The sequence below is a fragment of the Oncorhynchus mykiss genome, chromosome 2 (genome assembly GCF_057628025.1).
Source record: "Oncorhynchus mykiss isolate SJ-2025 chromosome 2, ASM5762802v1, whole genome shotgun sequence".
NCBI lineage: Eukaryota > Metazoa > Chordata > Actinopteri > Salmoniformes > Salmonidae > Oncorhynchus > Oncorhynchus mykiss.
In genome coordinates this window covers 82,591,471-82,612,274 of record NC_143023.1, presented here as the reverse complement: position 1 = coordinate 82,612,274, position 20,804 = coordinate 82,591,471, and the positions used below count along the sequence as shown (strand labels likewise).

The 20,804-nt window shown below is 41.6% G+C and overlaps 2 protein-coding genes across 2 annotated transcripts in view; both read left to right on the top strand.

The window, feature by feature from the left end:
* The window catches only part of LOC110497714 (diphosphoinositol polyphosphate phosphohydrolase NUDT4B), a 31,781-nt gene extending 30,182 nt beyond the window's left edge, over positions 1–1,599 (top strand). The window contains exon 5 of the mRNA XM_021574013.3: positions 354–1,599. Within this exon, the coding sequence (XP_021429688.1) occupies positions 354–568 (215 nt within the window). The 3' untranslated portion in view covers positions 569–1,599. The remainder of the gene's footprint in view (positions 1–353) is intronic.
* Positions 1,600–10,415: 8,816 nt separating this feature from the next.
* LOC110497706 (early endosome antigen 1) overlaps positions 10,416–20,804 on the top strand; it is a 46,431-nt gene continuing 36,042 nt past the window's right edge. Inside the window, exons 1-3 of the mRNA XM_036956642.2 lie at positions 10,416–10,594; positions 16,070–16,147; positions 16,294–16,406. Coding sequence (XP_036812537.2) covers positions 10,571–10,594; positions 16,070–16,147; positions 16,294–16,406 — 215 coding nt within the window. The 5' untranslated portion in view covers positions 10,416–10,570. The remainder of the gene's footprint in view (positions 10,595–16,069; positions 16,148–16,293; positions 16,407–20,804) is intronic.

The following is a 20,804-nucleotide window of genomic DNA, read 5'->3' as shown; positions in this document are numbered from 1 at the left end:
ATCCCACTTTCTAACACACAACAAAATGTGTTTAAAGTTTAGGGGTGTGATTACTTTCTGAAGGCACTGATAATCATTCACGGAAAATTAAAGCATGGCACGTTGCACAAGCCCGGCGCTTTTAAAATGGCTGTCTCTTTATGGGATAAATACCATTTAAATACCACCACCACACACACACACACACACACACACAGAGCACTAAGCATGTATTGGTAGGTTGTTTTTTATACTGACATGTACTTTGAGGGTAGTATACAATAATGTGTCGTTTAGAAAGTGCCACTAGGGGGCGGCAGTTTAAGAGGTTAATACAGCCCTCTGACCTTTTCTCTCTGCTGTACCTCTTTCAGGTAGGAAACGGAAGTGGTTCAATATCGACGAGGCTATCCGGGTGCTGCAAAGCCACAAGCCTGTCCACGCAGAGTACCTGCGCCGACTCACAGCCACTTGTAATCCCACATGCAGCTCCACCTGTTGCGGTCCCACCAATGGCAACACCTGGGTGTTCCCCATGACGGATGACAATGCCCCTGACTACGTCAACTCCACCACAGGGGACAGATAGAGGACCTCCCTCGGTCAACAGATAGGACAGATAGGATAGCCGCCATCAGAGGAACCAGCATCATAAGAGGACCTAGCCTAGGTGCCAGTCGGTTTCTGCTGTCCTGCTAACTCCTTGTGGACTTGTCATGTTTGGCTTGACAATGACAGTAATGGAGTATGGCAAGAGCACAAACTGATCTGGGACCAAGCCAAGGAGGACCCAGGAGGACTCTAGAGTGGAAGTACCCAGAATAGACATTTTGCATGGATTCCTTTCTGTGTTGATTCTTAATTTGTACGCTATGAACTTTCTAAGTTAAAAGGAATTCATTATTTTATTAGGGGGCATGAAGAGTGTGAAAATGTGTCAAATGGATATTCAATATTTTTCTTTGTATATTGTTTTTATCAACTGTCATCAGCCAAATAAGGATATATATTATTAATAAAAACTGGATCTTAAAGCTAATCTCTGTTAATGAGATCCATTAGTCATCAGCATTCTATCATTAGAATGACGTCAACCTCTGTGAAAAGGTCCTTTGTTTCAAGTTATTCTTACAAGTTCATCTTACATTTTGATTATATAAGGTCAAAGACTACAGTCTATGGTCAGAGTGCAGCACTTTGGTGAACTGCTTTCTGCTTGAAGTAGCTCTGATAGGCCAATAGAGGGTAGTGTTACCTCTGGAGAGGCTTATTTCCTTTATGTCAAAACCCCAAATGCAGCTTAGTTTAGGGCAAAGATAGGAAACCTTTGTCAGGGTGCCAGAACATAACTATTTAATATTTATTAGGTCCCCTACTTAGCTGCTGTTGAGGCAGTGGCTGCTCTTCCTGGGGTCCAAACAGGAAACAACTCAAATAAAATGCATAATATATACACAATACTTGCAGAAAGTATTCACACCCTCTGACTTTTTACACTTTCTTTGTTACACCCTGAATTTAAAAAGAATACAATAAAGGTTTTTGTCACTGGCCTACACACAATACCACATAATATCAAAGTGGAATTATTTTTACAAATTAATAAAAAATGTAAAGCTGAATTGTCTTTAGTTAATAAGTATTCAACCCCTTTGTTATGGCAAGCCAAATACAGTGCCTTGCGAAAGTATTCGGCCCCCTTGAACTTTGCGACCTTTTGCCACATTTCAGGCTTCAAACATAAATATATAAAACTGTATTTTTTTGTGAAGAATCAACAACAAGTGGGACACAATCATGAAGTGGAACGACATTTATTGGATATTTCAAACTTTTTTAACAAATCAAAAACTGAAAAATTGGGCGTGCAAAATTATTCAGCCCCCTTAAGTTAATACTTTGTAGCGCCACCTTTTGCTGCGATTACTGCTGTAAGTCGCTTGGGGTATGTCTCTATCAGTTTTGCACATCGAGAGACTGACATTTTTTCCCATTCCTCCTTGCAAAACAACTCGAGCTCAGTGAGGTTGGATGGAGAGCATTTGTGAACAGCAGTTTTCAGTTCTTTCCACAGATTCTCGATTGGATTCAGGTCTGGACTTTGACTTGGCCATTCTAACACCTGGATATGTTTATTTTTTAACCATTCCATTGTAGATTTTGCTTTATGTTTTGGATCATTGTCTTGTTGGAAGACAAATCTCCATCCCAGTCTCAGGTCTTTTGCAGACTCCATCAGGTTTTCTTCCAGAATGGTCCTGTATTTGGCTCCATCCATCTTCCCATCAATTTTAACCTTCCTTTTTAATCTTCCCTGTCCCTGCTGAAGAAAAACAGGCCCAAACCATGATGCTGCCACCACCATGTTTGACAGTGGGGATGGTGTGTTCAGGGTGATGAGCTGTGTTGCTTTTACGCCAAACATAACGTTTTGCATTGTTGCCAAAAAGTTCAATTTTGGTTTCATCTGACCAGAGCACCTTCTTCCACATGTTTGGTGTGTCTCCCAGGTGGCTTGTGGCAAACTTTAAACAACACTTTTTATGGATATCTTTAAGAAATGGCTTTCTTCTTGCCACTCTTCCATAAAGGCCAGATTTGTGCAATATACGACTGATTGTTGTCCTATGGACAGAGTCTCCCACCTAAGCTGTAGATCTCTGCAGTTCATCCAGAGTGATCATGGGCCTCTTGGCTGCATCTCTGATCAGTCTTTTCCTTGTATGAGCTGAAAGTTTAGAGGGACGGCCAGGTCTTGATAGATTTGCAGTGGTCTGATACTCCTTCCATTTCAATATTATCGCTTGCACAGTGCTCCTTGGGATGTTTAAAGCTTGGGAAATCTTTTTGTATCCAAATCCGGCTTTAACCTTCTTCACAACAGTATCTCGGACCTGCCTGGTGTGTTCCTTGTTCTTCATGATGCTCTCTGTGCTTTTAACGGACCTCTGAGACTATCACAGTGCAGGTGCATTTATACGGAGACTTGATTACACACAGGTGGATTGTATTTATCATCATTAGTCATTTAGGTCAACATTGGATCATTCAGAGATCCTCACTGAACTTCTGGAGAGAGTTTGCTGCACTGAAAGTAAAGGGGCTGAATAATTTTGCACGCCCAATTTTTCAGTTTTTGATTTGTTAAAAAAGTTTGAAATATCCAATAAATGTTGTTCCACTTCATGATTGTGTCCCACTTGTTGTTGATTCTTCACAAAAAAATACAGTTTTATATCTTTATGTTTGAAGCCTGAAGTGTGGCAAAAGGTCGCAAAGTTCAAGGGGGCCGAATACTTTCGCAAGGCACTGTAAGTTCAGAAGTAAAAATTAGCTTGAGTCACATAGGTTGCATGGACTCTGTGTGCAATAATAGTGTTTAACATGATTTTTGAATGACTACCTCATCTCTGTACCCCACGCATACAATTATCTGTAAGGTACCTAGGCTACCTGGGGCGGCAGGTAGCCTAGTGGTTAGAGCGTTGGACTATTAATTGAAAGGTTGCTAGATCAAATTCCCGAGCTGACAACGTAAAAATCTGTTGTTCTACCCCTGAACAAGGCAGTTAACCCACTGTTCCTAGGCCGTCATTGAAAATAAGAATTTGTTCTTAACTGACTTGCCTAGTTAAATAAACGAAAAATAAAAAGCAGTGAATTTCAAACACAGATTCAACCACAAAGACCAGAGAGGTTTTCCAATGCCTCATTAATAAGGTCACCTATTGTTAGATGGGTAGAAAAAACAGACATTGAATAGCCCTTTGAGCATGGTGAAGTTATTAATTACCCTTTTGATTGTGTATCAATGCACTCAGTCCCTACAAAGTAACAGGCACCCTTCCTAACTCAGTTGATAGAGAGGAAGGATTTCATCACGAGGCCAATGATGACTTTAAGCCTCTACAGAATAAAAATATTCCAAAACATGCAACAAGGCACTAAAGTAGTACTGCAAAGAAATGTGGCAAAGTGATCAAATTAGTCCTGAATACAAAGTGTTATGTTTGGGGCAAATCCAGTAAAATACATCACTGAGTACCACTCCATATTTTCAAGCAAAGTGGGGGCAGCATCATATTATGGTATGTTTGTAATCATTTAGGACTGGGGAGTTTTTCAGGATAAAAAATAAATGTAATGGAGCTAAGCACAGGCAAAATCCTACAGGAAAACCTGGTTCAGTCTTCTTTCCACCAGACACTGGGAGATTAATTCACCTTTCAGTGGGACAGGGACAATGACCTAAAACACAAGGCCAATTCTACACTAGAGTTGCTTATACCAAGAAGACAGTGGCCTAGTTACAGTTTTGACTTGAGGCTACTTGAAAATCGATGGCAAGACATGAAAATGATTGTTTAGCAATGATCATCAACCAATTTGACAGAGCTTGAAGAATTTTGACAATTATGGGCAAATGTTGCACAATCCAGAGACTTACCCAGAAAGACTAACAGCCATAATCACTGCCAAAGGTACTTCAACAAAGTATTGACTCCTGGAAGTGAGTACTTGTCAATGAGGTATTTCTGTATTTAATTTTCAATATATTTGCAAATATTTCAGATTTTTTTTTTTCACTTTGCCATTATGGGGTATTGTGTGTAGATGGGTGAGAAAAGTATCAATTTAATCCATTTTGGATTCAGGCTGTAACACGTTTTTGTTTTGGGGGGAAAGAAGTCAAAGGGTTTTGATTACTTTTTGAAAACAAAGTAAATATAAATAGCACTATATTTACATTACAATTTAGTCATTTGGCAGATGCTCCCATCCAGAGCGACCCATAGCTAGTGCATTCATCTCTAGATAGCTAGGCGAGACAACCCCATAATTGCGTGGATGTTACCATCGATCCACGATTTCTGGTTAGGAAAGGTTTTAGTCACAGTCGGTACGACATCTCCGATGCACTTGCTAATAAACTCACTCACCGAGTCAGCATATACATCAATGTTATTGTCTGAGGCTATCCGGAACATATCCCAGTCCACGTGATCGAAGCAATCTTGAAGCATGGAATCCAATTGGTCAGACCAGCATTGGATGGACCTGAGCATGGGCGTTTCCTGTTTTAGTTTCTGTCTATAGGCTGGGAGCAACAAAATGGAGTCATGGTCAGATTTGCCGAAGGCAGGGCGGGGGAGGGCTTTGTCAGCATCACAGAAGTTAGAGGAGCAATGATCCAGAATGCTACCAGCTCGTGTTGCGCATTCGATATGCTGATAGAATTTAGGAAGTCTTGTTCTCAGGTTTGCTTTGTTAAAATCCCCAGCTACAATAAATGCAGCCTCAGGATGTATGGTTTCCAGTTTACATAGAATCCAGTGAAGTTCTTTCAGGGCCGATGAGGTATCTGCTTGGGGGGGGGGGGAACTTGAGTTTCTGTATGTTGTTGTGATTACACCATGAGCCGTTAATCATAATCATACACCCCCGCCCTTCTTCTTACCAGAGAGATGTTTGTTTCTGTCAGCGCGATGCATGAAGAAACTGGGTGGCTATACCGCCTCTGACAACATATCCCGAGTGAGCCATGTTTCCGTGAAACAGAGAATGTTACAATATCTGATGTTTCTCTGGAAGGCAACTCGTGCCCTAATTTCGTACACCTTATTATCTAGAAATTGGACATTGGCGAGTAATATGCTCAGAATCTTGCACTGAAACCACCGCTTTTAATCATGACAAGGCGACTGGAAACATGACCGAATACAAACAGTGCAGCTATTCCCTCCGTAAGGGAATCAAACAAGCAAAGCGTCAGTATAGAGACAAAGTAGTCGCAATTCAATGGCTCAAACACGAGACATGTGTGGCAGGGTCTTCAGTCAATCACGGATTACAAAAATAAAACTTGTCTTGCTCCCAGACAAATTAAACAACTCCTTTGCTTGCTTTGAGGACAATACAGTGCCACTGACACGGCCCGCTACCAAAGCCTGTGGGCTCTCCTTCTCCGTGGCCAATGTGAGTAAAACATTTAAATGTGTTAACCCATGCAAGGCTGTCCTGCCCAGACAGCATCCCTAGCCGCGTCCTCAGAGCATCGTCCATGACTGCGTGGCCATGCACGCCTCCAACTCAATCATCAAGTTTGCAGACGACACTACAGTGGTAGGCTTGATTACCAACAACGACGAGACGGCATACAAGGAGGAGGTGAGGGCCCTTGGAGTGTGGTGTCAGGAAATTAACCTCTTACTCAACGTCAACAAAACAAAGGAGATGATCGTGGACTTCAGGAAACAGCAGAGGGAGCACACCCCATCCACATCGACAGGACAGTAGTGGAGAAGGTGGAAAGGTTTAAGTTCCTCAGCGTACACATCACGGACAAACTGAAATGGTCCACCGACACAGACAGCGTGGTGAAGAAGGCGCAATCGGAATAGTGCTTCTTCAACCTCATGAGGGTGAAGAAATTTGGCTTGTCACCTAAAGCCCTCACAAACTGTTACAAATGCACAACCGAGAGCATCCTGTCAGGCTGTATCACTGACAAACTGACTGTTGACTTCCCTACATTTCCTTGCAGCAGGCCAGGTCCTGCTCAGGCACGCGCAATCACTTAACATTAACAGGACAGAGAAACCAGACACATCCTCATTGCTCACATGGAGCACTCTAAACCAAAGACAATAAAACAACTTGTAAATGATGGTTATGAAATAAACCAAAATGTGTTTCTCACAAGTGTAGCAGGTTGTTGTGAATGAGAATGACTGTAGGCCTAATTAACCTTTAAGATTCTAAGCCCCGTCTAAGCCCGGGGAGGGGGCTTCTACTAAGCTATATGGAATTGATTTAAGAAGACCATACCAAGGATCATTTTGCTATTTGATTTTGAATTTTAAGACCCCTTGAAGTATTAAAATATATAAAATATTTAAAACAATTAACAAACAAAAACGTTTTTTGGGGGGCCCTTACTGCTATTAGCCAATACAAACACATTGAATAACAGATTCACAACATAGAACAACAGGAAGTCCCCCCCCAAAAAAATCTAAAGAAAGTTGGTTCTGAAGTGTCTGTCCTATACCTATATCTTTTTTAATTAAAAAAATATTTAAAACAATTAACAAACAAAAACGTTTTTTGGGGGGCCCTTACTGCTATTAGCCAATAATGCATTGAATAACAGATTCACAACATGGAACAACAGGACGCCCCCCCAAAAGATAATCAAAAGAAAGTTGGTTCTGAAGTGTCTGTCCTATACCTAAATCTTTTTTAATTTTAATTTTTTTTTTTTTTACATATATATAACCCCTTATTGGCACTAAACAGTCTCCATATATACTTCCATTCATTTTTTAAACTGGTAAGGGGGACCTTCAGACGAGTCTTGTGAGGCCTGTGGGCGTCCTAGAGGAAAGCAATCGACATGCACGTGTTCGTGAGATTCTCACCTTTCCACAGAGGGAAAGAATAGGCCCAAACTGTTCAGATGCTACAGACAGAAGTTGGCAGATCAGCTGTACCGAGTTCAGATAAGTCCCAATATGCTTGTGGGGGTCGTAGAGCAAAACGGAGAACACCATGGTGTTCGTGAGAGTCACATCATTCCATAGAGCAGTATAATAATAGTTTGTAGGCCAAACCATTCGGACGATACAGACGATTTTGTGAGATGACTGACATTTTGGGATGTCTCATGGTCTGACAAACACCGCTCTAGCTCTGTCACCTTTCACTGCAGACGCGGAAGTGCGACATAGGCGGATGTGGGCGATTGAGACACATCCAATGCTAAAAAACAGATCTCTATCTTAAACTGACAGATTTTTAAGGGGATTTTTTATTATGCTAATTCGATTTCTGTGGGGTCACGGACATCGACCTTTAATACATGCAGTAACAGTAATTACTGTCACTAAATGATGGAGATTAAAGGTACATTTACTACTGGTGACATATGTAATGGGGAATTGATCAAAATAAATCATCAAAGGGGAAACAATTCACACAATGAAACAATGAATGTGCAAGAACTGACTGAAGACTGCTGAGCCATTCTGGAAAGAGACTAGCCTATATCTTTGACACACACCCTCCCCTTCTTATCTCAACATTTTAAATTATACTCAAGACACATTATCTTCACACATATTTTGATGCTTTTCACTGACATCCGCAAGTCAATAATCAGCCAGACCTATTGCCACTTGCGCTGCCCCAAATTGCGTACTTCCCAAAATAGGCATTTGCCAACAAGTTTGTGATTTGAAACAATCCACAGCTCTTTTTTTTGGAAGCTATGCTTTATGGTGTATTTTTGTATTTTGTATAGACAAGAATAATTATATAATTTTGGAAAATGTATTTCAATTTACCATGATGCAATTTCTGTTCTATTGGCTACACTATTTTTCATTGTCCAGAAGCCAAAGGCACAATCCTAGTCATATTAGCATCCCATCTTAGTTGTTGTATCTTTAGATTCCCCCTCTTTCTAAGTTTTTTTTTCTTTTTTTTTTCTCCCCAATTTCGTGGTATCCAATTGTTGTAGTAGCTACTATCTTGTCTCATCACTACAACTCCCGTACGGGCTCGGGAGAGACGAAGGTTGAAAGTCATGCGTCCTCCGATACACAACCCAACCAGTCGCGCATCCAACCCGGAAGCCAGCCGTACCAATGTGTCGGAGGCTACACCGTGCACCTGGCAACCTTGGTTAGCGCGCACTGCGCCCGGACCGCCACAGGAGTCGCTGGTGCGCGATGAGACAAGGACATCCCTACCGACCAAGCCCTCCCTAACCCGGACGACGCTAGGCCAATTATGCGTCGCCCCACGGACATCCCGGTCGCTGCCGGTTATGACAGAGTATTTCAATATCAAAACGGGACTATTTTTATTTATCTGCTATTTTACCAGGTAAGTTAACTGAGAACACATTCTCATTTGCAGCAACGATCTGGGGAATAGTTACAATTGTAAACTGGGGATTATTAGGTGACTGTGATGATTTGAGGGCCAGATTGAGAAATTAGCCAGGACACCGGGGTTAACAAGCCTACTCTTACAATAAGTGCCATGGAATCTTTAATGACCTCAGAGAGTCAGGACACCTGTTTAACATCCCATCCGAAAGACAGCATCCTACACAGGGCAGTGTCCTGGGGAATTGGGATATTTTTTTAGACCAGAGGAAAGAGTGCCTCCTACTGGCCCTCCAACACCACTTCCAGCAGCATATGGTCTCCCATCCAGGAACTGACCAGGACCAACCCTGCTTAGCTTCAGAAGCAAGCCAGCTGCTGGCAAACTATGTTTGTAATAATGATTGAGTTTCTCCAAGTAGATGATTACAGTTTATGTGTTATTAAATGTATTAGTTAAATGTGACATACCACAGTTTTCAAACATCCTTCAGAGGCATTTCTCTCATTGTAAGTCACTCTCACCCTAAATTCTATAGACCAGGGGCTGGTCTGACTTGAATTTGCCTTCCTAACTAGCCCATAATGTGTCTTGTGAACACTTTATTCGTTTATTTGAGCTTTTCAGACAGCAAATAACAAGGATCCCTCTGGTACTAATATTACTACTACTATGAGACTCCCAATCACGGCCACTTGTGATACGGCTTGGAATCGAAACAGGGTCTGTGGTGACGCTTCTAGCACTAAGATGCAGTGCCTTAGACCTCTGCACCACTCGGGAGCCCCACAACTCTTACCTCAGCAGATTCTTGAGAGGGTTAAATTCAAGAAAGCATATGGTCAATAAACAGGGGACTAACCATCCTAGTCCAAGACAAACTTCCCCAAGGGAGTTAAATTGTAGTTACGTTTCCTTGGGGTTAAACATTCCCTATTGTTATCCTGACTCCCAATGTTTGCTACTGAAATTGAAAAAAAAGATGCTTTGAAAATAAAGCCTGTGATCAATTGATTGAATCAGGTGTTAGAACTTGGCTATAACAAAAGCATGCACACACTAGTATGTCAATGGAGCCCATACAGATGGAAAGAGGTCTCATCTTTGTATCTGTGCCATTATGGTGTCTGTGACAGCACCATTGATGCTCCATTTTAAAGTAGTCAATTTTCTTCTTCTTTTGTGTTTGAAAAAAAGTGTAAAGCTAATATAGGTGATTTACAGTGCTGGAGTTGTGAACCAAATCTTGTGTGTCATTTATTCTGGCCACTATGGCAATGATATACTGTAGCTTAAAGACATTTACAAACCATAGCACCCAATTTGAAGAAGAAGACAATGATCTGATCGTTCCCAACCCAAATAAATCCCCACCCAGTTGAATACTTTAAAATGGTGAAAGCCCTCAACTGCAATGTACTTGCTAAAATGGGTTATATCCAAGTTTAGTCCTCCAACTATCTCTATGATGGGGTTCTGTTGCCCTCTGAAATACAGTAAAGTCACCGGCTATCCAACGTTTGAAAACAATGAAATGTCTTGAATGTAGCCCTTACCTCACTCAGAGGGAGCTCTGCCCCGCCCCAGAAGCAGCGGGCTTGGTCAGGTGTTCCGAGAACCAACAACGGGCGTAAACTTTTCCCTTGGAACATTAATCGTATTTCATTTTACAGTCAAACATAAATCGATATCGAGCATGCTTAGACGGATACTTCAAATGGTAAGATTCCAGAATCAAAGCGGCAGGCGTACAGTTTATATGATACCAAGTCGCTTTCCTTGTGTTGCACAGGCCTGCGCTCTGTGTCTGTTGTCAGCCAGTCAGGCCGACACAACAAAACGGGCCTAGCTAGCATCAAATGTCCACGTATATAAACTAGTCAGTTTGAACAGTAGTAGACAGCTAGTGTGTTGGTACCGTGGAGATAAATATATGGTTGGTACAATGTGCTTACTAGCTCAGTTTGGCTTATGGCTAATGTTAAAATGTAGCTAGCTAGCTAACGTTACGTAAACTGCCCGGCTAGTAGCTAACGTTACAGCGACCTAGCTAGGCTTTTTGGAAGATGCCCATGGGCATGGCTAGCTAACTTGTTCGCTCAAATGGTAACTTTAGAACAATCCAACGACACCCATTAAGTAGACCGGAACTGTGACCTTTTGGTAAACGGTTTGAGGGAGACCTCTTAATTTGTCCACTATCTTTGGTTAGCCTTCTCGTTTTAAGTTACCGGTATGCAAGTAGCTAGTTAGCTTGCTAACAAACATGCAAGCAATGAATGGCTTATAACGTTACATGGCAATATCAGGCACTGCTGCTGAATCAAGGCCAAATTATGTGTCATAAGACATTGACAGTTTACGTACTCCTTTCTTTCGCCAATTATTTGTCCTGTACATGCTTGCCACCAAAACATGAGATAGTTAGGTACACTGGTGAAATCAAAGCTATTGAGTGTTGTAAAAGTTAGCCCCATCCCAACACTTCCTGTTGCAGTGTTCGTGAACAGCTCGTTGTTCATGCTAAACCACAGATACACACACATTCATTCATAACATATATTTATATATAGCCTACTTGTTAGTCACCATAACAGTTTTGGCCGGTCATTTGCTAAATTCTGTCACATCCAGCATTTCACTTTCATTTCACATTCGGTCGATTTTCCCTTTCCCCTATGGAAATGGATAATTCCTCTTGAAACCAGGATAAAAATTATTCAAGCTGCAATATGTACATTTTTGGGTGACCTGCCAACATTCTCATAGAAATGTGAGTTATAGAACTGCCATTATCATTGAAAGCAAGTCTAAGGAGTTGTAGATCTATGTGCTTCCCGTTTTTAAGTTTCGTTTTTCATATTTTACTGTCGTTTTTGTACACCACCTTCAAACAAATTAAAATACTATATTTTTGGTTATGGAAAATATATTTCAGATGTTTAGATGGTACAATGATCCTCTACGCCAGTGGTTCCCAAACTTTTTATAGTCCTGTATCCCTTCAAACTTTCAACCTCCAGCTGCACCAGGGTCAGCACACTCTCAAATGTAGTTTTTTTGCCATCATTGTAAGCCAGCAACACACACACTATGTAATACATTTATTGAACATAAGAATGACTGTGAGTTTTTGTCACAACCCGGCTCGTGGGAAGTGACAAAGAGCTCTTATAGGACCAGGGCACAAATAATAATAACAAGTTCTCATCTACAACTGCGACCTGGCCAAGAATTAAGTAAAGCAGTTTGACACATACAACAGAGTTACACATGGAATAAACAAACATACAGTCAATAATACAGTAGAAAAATTATATATACAGTGTGTGCAAATGAGGTAAGATAAGGGAGGTAAGGCAATAAATAGGCCATGGTGGCGAAGTAATTACAACATACCAATGAAACACTGGAGTGATTGATGTGCAGAAGGTAAATGTGCAAGCAGAGATACTGGGGTGCAAAGGAGCCAGATAAATAGATACAGTATGGGGATGATGTAGTTGGATTACTGTTACAGATGGGCTATGTACAGGTGCAGTGATCTGTGAGTTGCTCTGACAGCTGGTGCTTAAAGCTAGTGAGGGAGATATGAGTCTCCAGCTTCATTGATTTTTGCAGTTCATTCCAGTCATTGGCAGCAGAGAACTGGAAGGAAAGGCGGGGCTGAGATAAGGCGGGGCTTTACCAAGCAGAGACTTGTAGATGACCTGGAGCCAGTGGGTTTGACGACGAGTATAAAGCGAGGACCAGCCAACGAGAGCATACAGGTCGCAATGGTGGGTAGTATATGAGGCTTTGGTGACAAAACGGATGGCACTGTGATAGACTGCATCCAATTTATTGAGTAGGGTATTGGAGGCTATTTTGTAAATGACATCGCCGAAGTCAAGGATCGGTAGGGTGGTCAGTTTTACGAGGGTATCTTTGGCAGCATGAGTGAAGGAGGCTTTGTTGCGAAATAGGAAGCCGATTCTAGATTTAATTTTGGATTGGAGATGCTTAATGTGAGTCTGGAAGGAGAGTTTACAGTCTAACCAGACACCTAGGTATTTGTAGTTGTCCACATATTCTAAGTCAGATCCGTCCAGAGTAGTGATGCTGGACGGGCGGGCAGGTGTGGGCAGCGATCGGTTGAAGAGCATGCATTTAGTTTTACTTGCATTTAAACGCAGTTGGAGGCAACGGAAGGATAGTTGTATGGCATTGAAGCTCGTCTGGAGGTTAGTCCGAAGAAGGGCCAGAAGGGTACAGAATGGAGTCATCTGCGTAGAGGTGGATCAGAGAATCACCAGCAGCAAGAGTGACATCATTGATGTATACAGAGAAGCGAGTCGGCCCAAGAATTTAACCCTGTGGCACCCCCATAGAGACTGCCAGAGGTCCAGACAACAGGCCCTTCAATTTGACACACTGAACTCTATCAGAGAAGTAGTTGGTGAACCAGGTGAGGCAGTCATTTGAGAAACCAAGGCTGTTTAGTCTGCCGATAAGAATGTGGTGATTGACAGAGTCAAAAGCCTTGGCCAAGTCGATGAATACGGCTGCACAGTAATGTCTCTTATCAATGGAGGTTATGATATCGTTTAGTACCTTGAGCGTGGCTGAGGTGCACCCATGACCTGCTCTGAAACCAGATTGCATAGCGGAGAAGGTACGGTGGGATTTGAAATGGTCGTTAATCTGTTTGTTAACATGGATTTTGAAGACCTTAGAAAGGCAGGGTAGGATAGATATAGGTCTGTAGCAGTTTGGGTCTAGAGTGTCACCCCCTTTGAAGAGGGGGATGACCGTGGCAGCTTTACCATCTTTGGGAATCTCAGAAGATACGAAAGAGAGGTTGAACAGGCTAGTAATAGGGGTTGCAACAATTTCGGCAGATCATTTTAGAAAGAGAGGGTCCAGATTGTCTAGCCTGGGTGATTTGTAGGGGTCCCGATTTTGCAGCTCTTTCAGAACATCAGCCATCTGGATTTGGGTGAAAGAGAAACGGGGGAGGCTTGGGCGAGTTGCTGTGGGGGGTGCCAGGCAGTTGACCGGGGTAGGGGTAGCCAGGTGGAAAGCATGGCCAGCCGTAGACAAATGCTTATTGAAATTCTCTATTATAGTGTATTTATCGGTGGTAACAGTGTTTCCTATCCTCAGTGCAGTGGGCAGCTGGGAGAAGGTGCTCTTATTCTCCATGGACTTTACTGTGTCCTAGAACCTTTTTGATTTTGTGCTACAGGATGCAAATTTCTGTTTTAAAAAGCTAGGCTTAGCTTTCCTAACTGCCTGTGTATATTGGTTCCTAACTTCCCTGAAAAGTTGCATATCACGGGGGCTGTTCGGTGCTAATGCAGTACGCCACAGGATGTTTTTGTGCTGGTCGAGGGCAGTCAGGTCTGGAGTGAACCAAGAGCTATATCTGTTCCTGGGTCTACATTTTTTGAATGGAGCATGCTTATTTATATTCAGGCGTCCTCTACTGATGGGATGAGGTCAATGTCATTCCAGGATATCCCGGCCAGGGCGATTAGAAAGGCCTGCTCGCTGAAGTGTTTTAGGGAGCGTTTGACAGTGATACGGGGTGGTCGTTTGATCGCAGACCCATTAGGGATGCAGGCAATGAGGCAGTGATCGCTGAGATCTTGGTTGAAAACAGCAGAGGTGTATTTGAGGGCAGGTGTATCACATTTTTATTTGGTGTACCCCCGGCAGCATAGCGCGTATCTACACTAAACTTGCTTGTTTTATCTCACAAACTGAAATTAGGCGAACTATTAAAATATTAGCAACCAGGAAATGGTGGAGCTATTTTGGCATAGTGCGTTTTTACATGTATGTAATCCATTAAATGTTAATTTGGAGGAAGGATTGTTGACAAATGTTTTACATTTATATCTAAAAGCATATTTGAGAAATAATTAACAAAAAATTGCATATTATATACATGCCATTTTTGCCTTACCCAGGCCTCCTTTAATTAAGACTCCCTAATGTTTCATCTGTAGGTGCCACAAAAAAAATTATGTCATATGAAGCTCTACCACTTGCTCTGGAATATGAGTAGTATTTTGTTTTCAATAACAATTGTCTTTTATTTTTCAATATTCATAAATTAACATATGAACATGAATATTGAAAATATACTGTTTGCGATTTGGCAAATTCTTCTATATATTGTTGAACTTAATATACTCTACGGGCATATCAAAGTTACAAAATGTGATCTCTGCTACTTTTATTAAAGTTATGGCCCACTTTTTAAACAGAGAAATTGGCATAGTAGGCAATGTAGCCTAATCAGTCACAACTCTCCCATTTACTTGTCATTGCACATCCTTCAAATCACCAGCAGATGGTGACCATTTTGATAACAAATTTACATGCACTCTGTTCATTCTTACAAATTGGATCATAACTCTAAAAGTAGCAGATATCCCACTGGAACTTTGATATTCCTGTAGAGTATATTATGTCCAATAATTCGGTCACAGACTCTGCAGTGGCACTATAGAGCTGCAGGAGATAGCACAAACCCACCCACCATAGCTAACCTAAATGGATATTTATTCAATATTATCTTTAAAAAATAAAAAAGATTCCCTAAATTCCATACATAGTTGAAGATTACACTGCCTTCTTCTTTTGTCTAATCATCATCATGTGAACTGTCAATACAGGTACAAGAATGTCAATACAGGTATTACTTCTCTACACTCAATGTTGACAATTAGTCAGTAAGAAAGTAGCCCACATCTAGCCCAGTAGGCCTAGCCTACTGCTTTGAGTTGTGCTTTTGGACTCCTTAGATATAGACTAGATTCATTAATCTTTGTGTGTGAGGAGTAGCACTCCTGTTAAGGGGCGTTCTGTTTCAGCCCTCTGTCCTGAGGTGACACTAGTGGAAGTGCCAAGTGCAGGTAAAGCTTAGCTCTGTCGCTCTCTCGGTCTGACTCAGATACACTCCCTTGTGATGCAGCCCCACATAAATTAATTTATTAACAGTTAAAAAATGGAAGTCTCTCAGCCAGTTATGGGCGCTGTGTCAAAAATGTATCTCACAGAGCTGTTCTTCAATACCCATTACATGTCAACGCTACTTGCTTGGGTAGATTTCAGCGAATGGATGGCTTAACAGGATGTCCACTGCTGTGACTCATTTTAATTTGACTATGTCACCTCCCTCCTTTGTCTTCTGTCCCTCCCACAGACTCCTGGGAAAGGAGGCTCCCAGAACTCTGAGTCAGACCAGCCCAGTGCAGACCTCAACAATGACCAGACCTCCGAGGTAACACGTGTCTCTTACTTGTGTAACTCACCCGATGGACTACTGTACCACTGTACTACTGTACCACTGAACGTTTTAGCACTGGGGCCATGATCCCTATCCTGTATTCCGTAGTCTGATCATGTCTAGCCTATGTCTGTGTGCAGGGATTCATCTGTCCCCAGTGCATGAAGTCCCACAACTCCGCAGAGGAGCTGTTTAAGCACTATGAACTGTACCACGATTCAGGACACCAGCCCCCCAGCATGGGCCCTGGCCGGTAAGACCACTGTCTTCTTCCTGGCTTTACTGTAGCACACAATAAGGATACTTAGTTGTCCTGTCCTCTTGGTATTTATTAGGATCCGCATTAGCCGCTGCAAAAGCATAAAATCAGAACAAACTATTTGTCACATGCGCCGAGTACTTACTTACAAGCCCTTAACCAACAGTTCAAGAAAGAAACAAATAATAAAAAGTAACACAATAAAATAACAATGTTGAGGCTTTATACAGGGGGTACCGGTACCGAGTCAATATGCGGGGGTACAGGCTAGTCGTGGTAGTTTGTTAATGTAGGTAGGGGTAAAGTGACTATACATAGATAATAAACAGCGAGTAGCAGCAGTGTAAAAAAAACTATTGGGGTGTGTGGGATCAATGTAAAATAACCCGGGTGGCCATTTTATTTTTTTGTTCAGCAGTCTTATGGCTTAGGGGTAGAAGCTGTTAAGAAGCCTTTTGGTCCTAGACTCCGGTACCGCTTGCTGTGCGGTAGCAGAGAGAACAGCCTCTGACTTGGGTGATTGGAGTCTTTGACTATTTAAAAAAAATATTTCCTCTGACACAGCCTAGTATATAGGTCCTGGATGGCAGGAAGCTTGGCACCAGTGATGTACTGGGCGTATGCACTACCCTCTGTAGCGCCTTGCGGTCAGATGCCGAACAGTTGCCACACCAGGCGGTGATGTAATTTGGCAAGACATTTCAGTTGCACTAAATGTATAACAAAAAGGCTGAATATGTGCTGTTTAGACTTAGAACTAGGTTTTATAAGGGAAGTGAGAAGATAGGCAGGCTACTAGCAAGACAACTAAAAATGCAGAACACTTCTAATGTAATTCCAGCAATTAAGAAGGGCAGGAAGATGATGACAGTGTGTTTCAACATGTTTATAAAGATTCATATATATCCTCTTTTTCAGCGAGCCCCACAGATATGGATACTTTTTTGTCTGGTATATAATTACCTAGATTATCAGATAGCCAGTTAGAGGACCTGGACTGTACTATAACAGAAGAGGAGGTTAGAGACACCATCTCACTGTATCTATGAAAGCAGGGAAACCACCTGGTCGGAATGGAATTTTTGTAGAATACTTTTAAAAAGTATATTGACATTCTTGTACCTGTATTGACAGTAGTTTACCAAGAGGCATTTAAAAATGGCTCCCTTCCGGACACCTTTAATGAGGCTTTGATATCACTGATTCCTAAGAAGGATAGAGATACTACAGAACCAGGGAATTTTAGAGCTATCAGCCTCCTTAATGTGGATTGCAAGATTCTTACTAAGACCCTTGCGATACGCTTAGAGAATTCACTACCTAATATTATACATAGTGACCAAGTAGGATTTGTTAAGAACAGGACCTGAACTGATAATATGAGGAAGCTCTTACATCTCATGTGGTTAAACCGCTCAAATATAGTTCCTACCACTGCTGTCTCTTTAGATGCTGAGAAGGTATTTGATAGGGTAGAGTGGGCTTTTCTCTTTTCTCTCCCTGGTTTTGGACCTGACTATTGTAAATGTATAGGAGTCCTCTATTCCAATCCTAAAGCAACAGTATTTACGAATGGAATTATGTCTCCTTTTTTCTGTCTTTCTAGAGGCACAAGGCAGGGTTGCTCACTCTCCCCTCCTGTTTACCATAATTTTAGAGCCTCTTGTGACAATGATAAGAACAGATCCATAAATTAGGGGTGTACGTGGATGAGGCAAATGACACAAACTGCTTATGTATGCAGATTATATTCTACTGCTGGTCTCTGATCCTGATTGCTTAATTGAATTGAATCATATTCTAGTATGTCGGGCTACAAAATGTATTGGAATAAGTCGGAAGCAATGCCAATTAATGCCATATGTTACTCTGGAACCCTATTTAGTTTCAAATGGGTTCCTAATGGGATGAAATATTTGGGTATTAAATTGAGCTCAAATTTGGAGGAAGTGATGGGACTAAATTCTGAGCCACTACCTAGTCAAGATTAAGACCAATTTAGAAAATATTAAACTTTCTTTATTGGGAAAGATCAATGTGATTAAAATGGTTGTGGTCCCAATATTTTAATTATATGTCTTCAATGTTACCTATGAATATTTCGACTTGTATTTGAAACAATATGACAAATTAACTAAATACTTTTTGATAGGGAAAAAAATGGATTAATATGAAGATTGTGTGCTCACCAAGGGATGTAAGGAGGCTTCGCTTTACCAGATGTTAAATTGTACAATTTATCAATTGAAATGGCTAAATTGGCGAAACGTTGGGGCAAAAGGGATGCTGGCTTGGATTGGATAACAATAGAATGGGAATTAAGTTATCCTTTCACCCCCGTTGATACTCTGTCACAGTTACACAATCCTAGGCTACGGCTAGGAAATACGTTTCTGTACTGGAAACAGTGGCTAATGAAAGGAATTCAAACTGTAGGTGATCTGTACAATAAATACCTATTGATGTCATACTCCGATTTGGTACAAAAATATATGGGAGACAGGATATTTCTAGAAATACAGTGGGGAGAACAAGTATTTGATATACTGCCAATTTTGCAGGTTTTCCTACTTACAAAGCATGTAGAGGTCTGCAATTTTTATCATAGTGACTATACATAGATAAAACAGCGAGTAGCAGCAGTGTAAAAAACAATTGGGGTGTGTCGGATCAATGTAAAATAACCCGGTTGGCCATTTCAACTGTGAGAGATGGAATCTAAAACAAAAATCCAGAACATCACATTGGTCTGGTCTTGGGCATTGTGGAGAGATTGGAGTCTGTTTGATTGAGTGTGTGGACAGGTGTCTTTTTATACAGGTAACGAGTTCAAACAGGTGCAGTTAATACAGGTAATGAGTGGAGAACAGGAGGGATTCTTAAAGAAAAACTAACAGGTCTGTGAGAGCCGGAATTCTTACTGGTTGGTAGGTGATCAAATACTTATGTCATGCAGTAAAATGCAAATTAATTACTTAAAAATCATACAATGTGATTTTCTGGATTTTTGTTTTAGATTCCGTCTCTCACATTTGAAGTGTACATATGATAAAAATTACAGACCTCTACATGCTTTGTAAGTAGGAAACACTGCCGATTTAGCAGTTTATCAAATACTTGTTCTCCCCACTGTATTTACAATTGAGAGAATGTTTTAACCGACCAAAAACAAAATCCAGGAAATAACCCAATAGCTAAGTATTTGGAATTACCCGAACATAAAGCAGCCATTTTTTGACTCAATATTTATTATCTGAAGAGTAAAGACTGTAAAAACCTCAGAACAATATGGCAAATTGACCTTAAGTATGAAATTGAGGATGATACCTGGTTGAAGAGCTTGTCCAGCTCAGGGAGGAAAAAGGGAAGCCAGGGGGTAACTCAGGTTTTATTGGACCCCAACAAGGCTTCATAAGAAGACCAACAATTCTCTGTGTTGGAAATGACAAAAAGACACAGGGACATTTTTACATGCATTTTTACACACGAAATGAACATTGGTGCTACCTTTCTGGAAGGATGTTTTGAAATATCTGGAGGATTGGTTGGGTTTAACAATTCCAGTTTCACAGAGAATATGTATCGTGGGCGAAAGAACAGAGTTACCTCATGTAACAAATGAGGAATTTGCACTGATCACTGTTGGTATCATTACAGCAGCTCCTACTCTGAAACAGTGGATATAATCAATCTTGGAGGTAGCATCTTATGAACAAATGCTGGCTAGGCTACCTGGGGTGGCAGGTAACCTAGTGGTTAGAGCGTTGGGCCAGTAACTGAAAGGTCGCTTTTAATCATGGCAAGGCGACAGGAAACATGACCGAATACAAACAGTGTAGCTATTCCCTCCACAAGGCAATCAAACAAGCTAAGCGTCAGTATAGAGACAAAGTAGAGTCACAATTCAACGGCTCAGACACGAGACATATGTGGCAGGGTCTACCTACAGTCAATCACGGATTACAAAAAGAAAACCAGCCTCGTCACGTCCCAGACAAACTAAACAACTTTGCTCGCTTTGAGGACAATACAGTGTCACTGACACGGCCCGCTACCAGAACCTGCAGGTTCTCCTTCACCGCAGCCAACGTGAGTAAAACATTTTAAACGTGTTAACCCTCGCAAGGTTGCCGGCCCAGACGGCATCCCTAACCGCGATCTCGGAGCATGCGCAGACCAATCCATCCCTATCCCAGTCTGCTGTTCCCACATGCTTCAAGAGGGCCACCATTGTTCCTGTACCCAAGAAATCTAAGGTAACCGAGCTCCGCACTCCCTTCCGTCATCATGATGTGCTTTGAGAGACTAGTCAAGGATCATATCACCTCCACCTTACCTGACACCCTAGACCCACTAAAATTTGCTTACCGCCCCAATAGGTCCACAGACGAC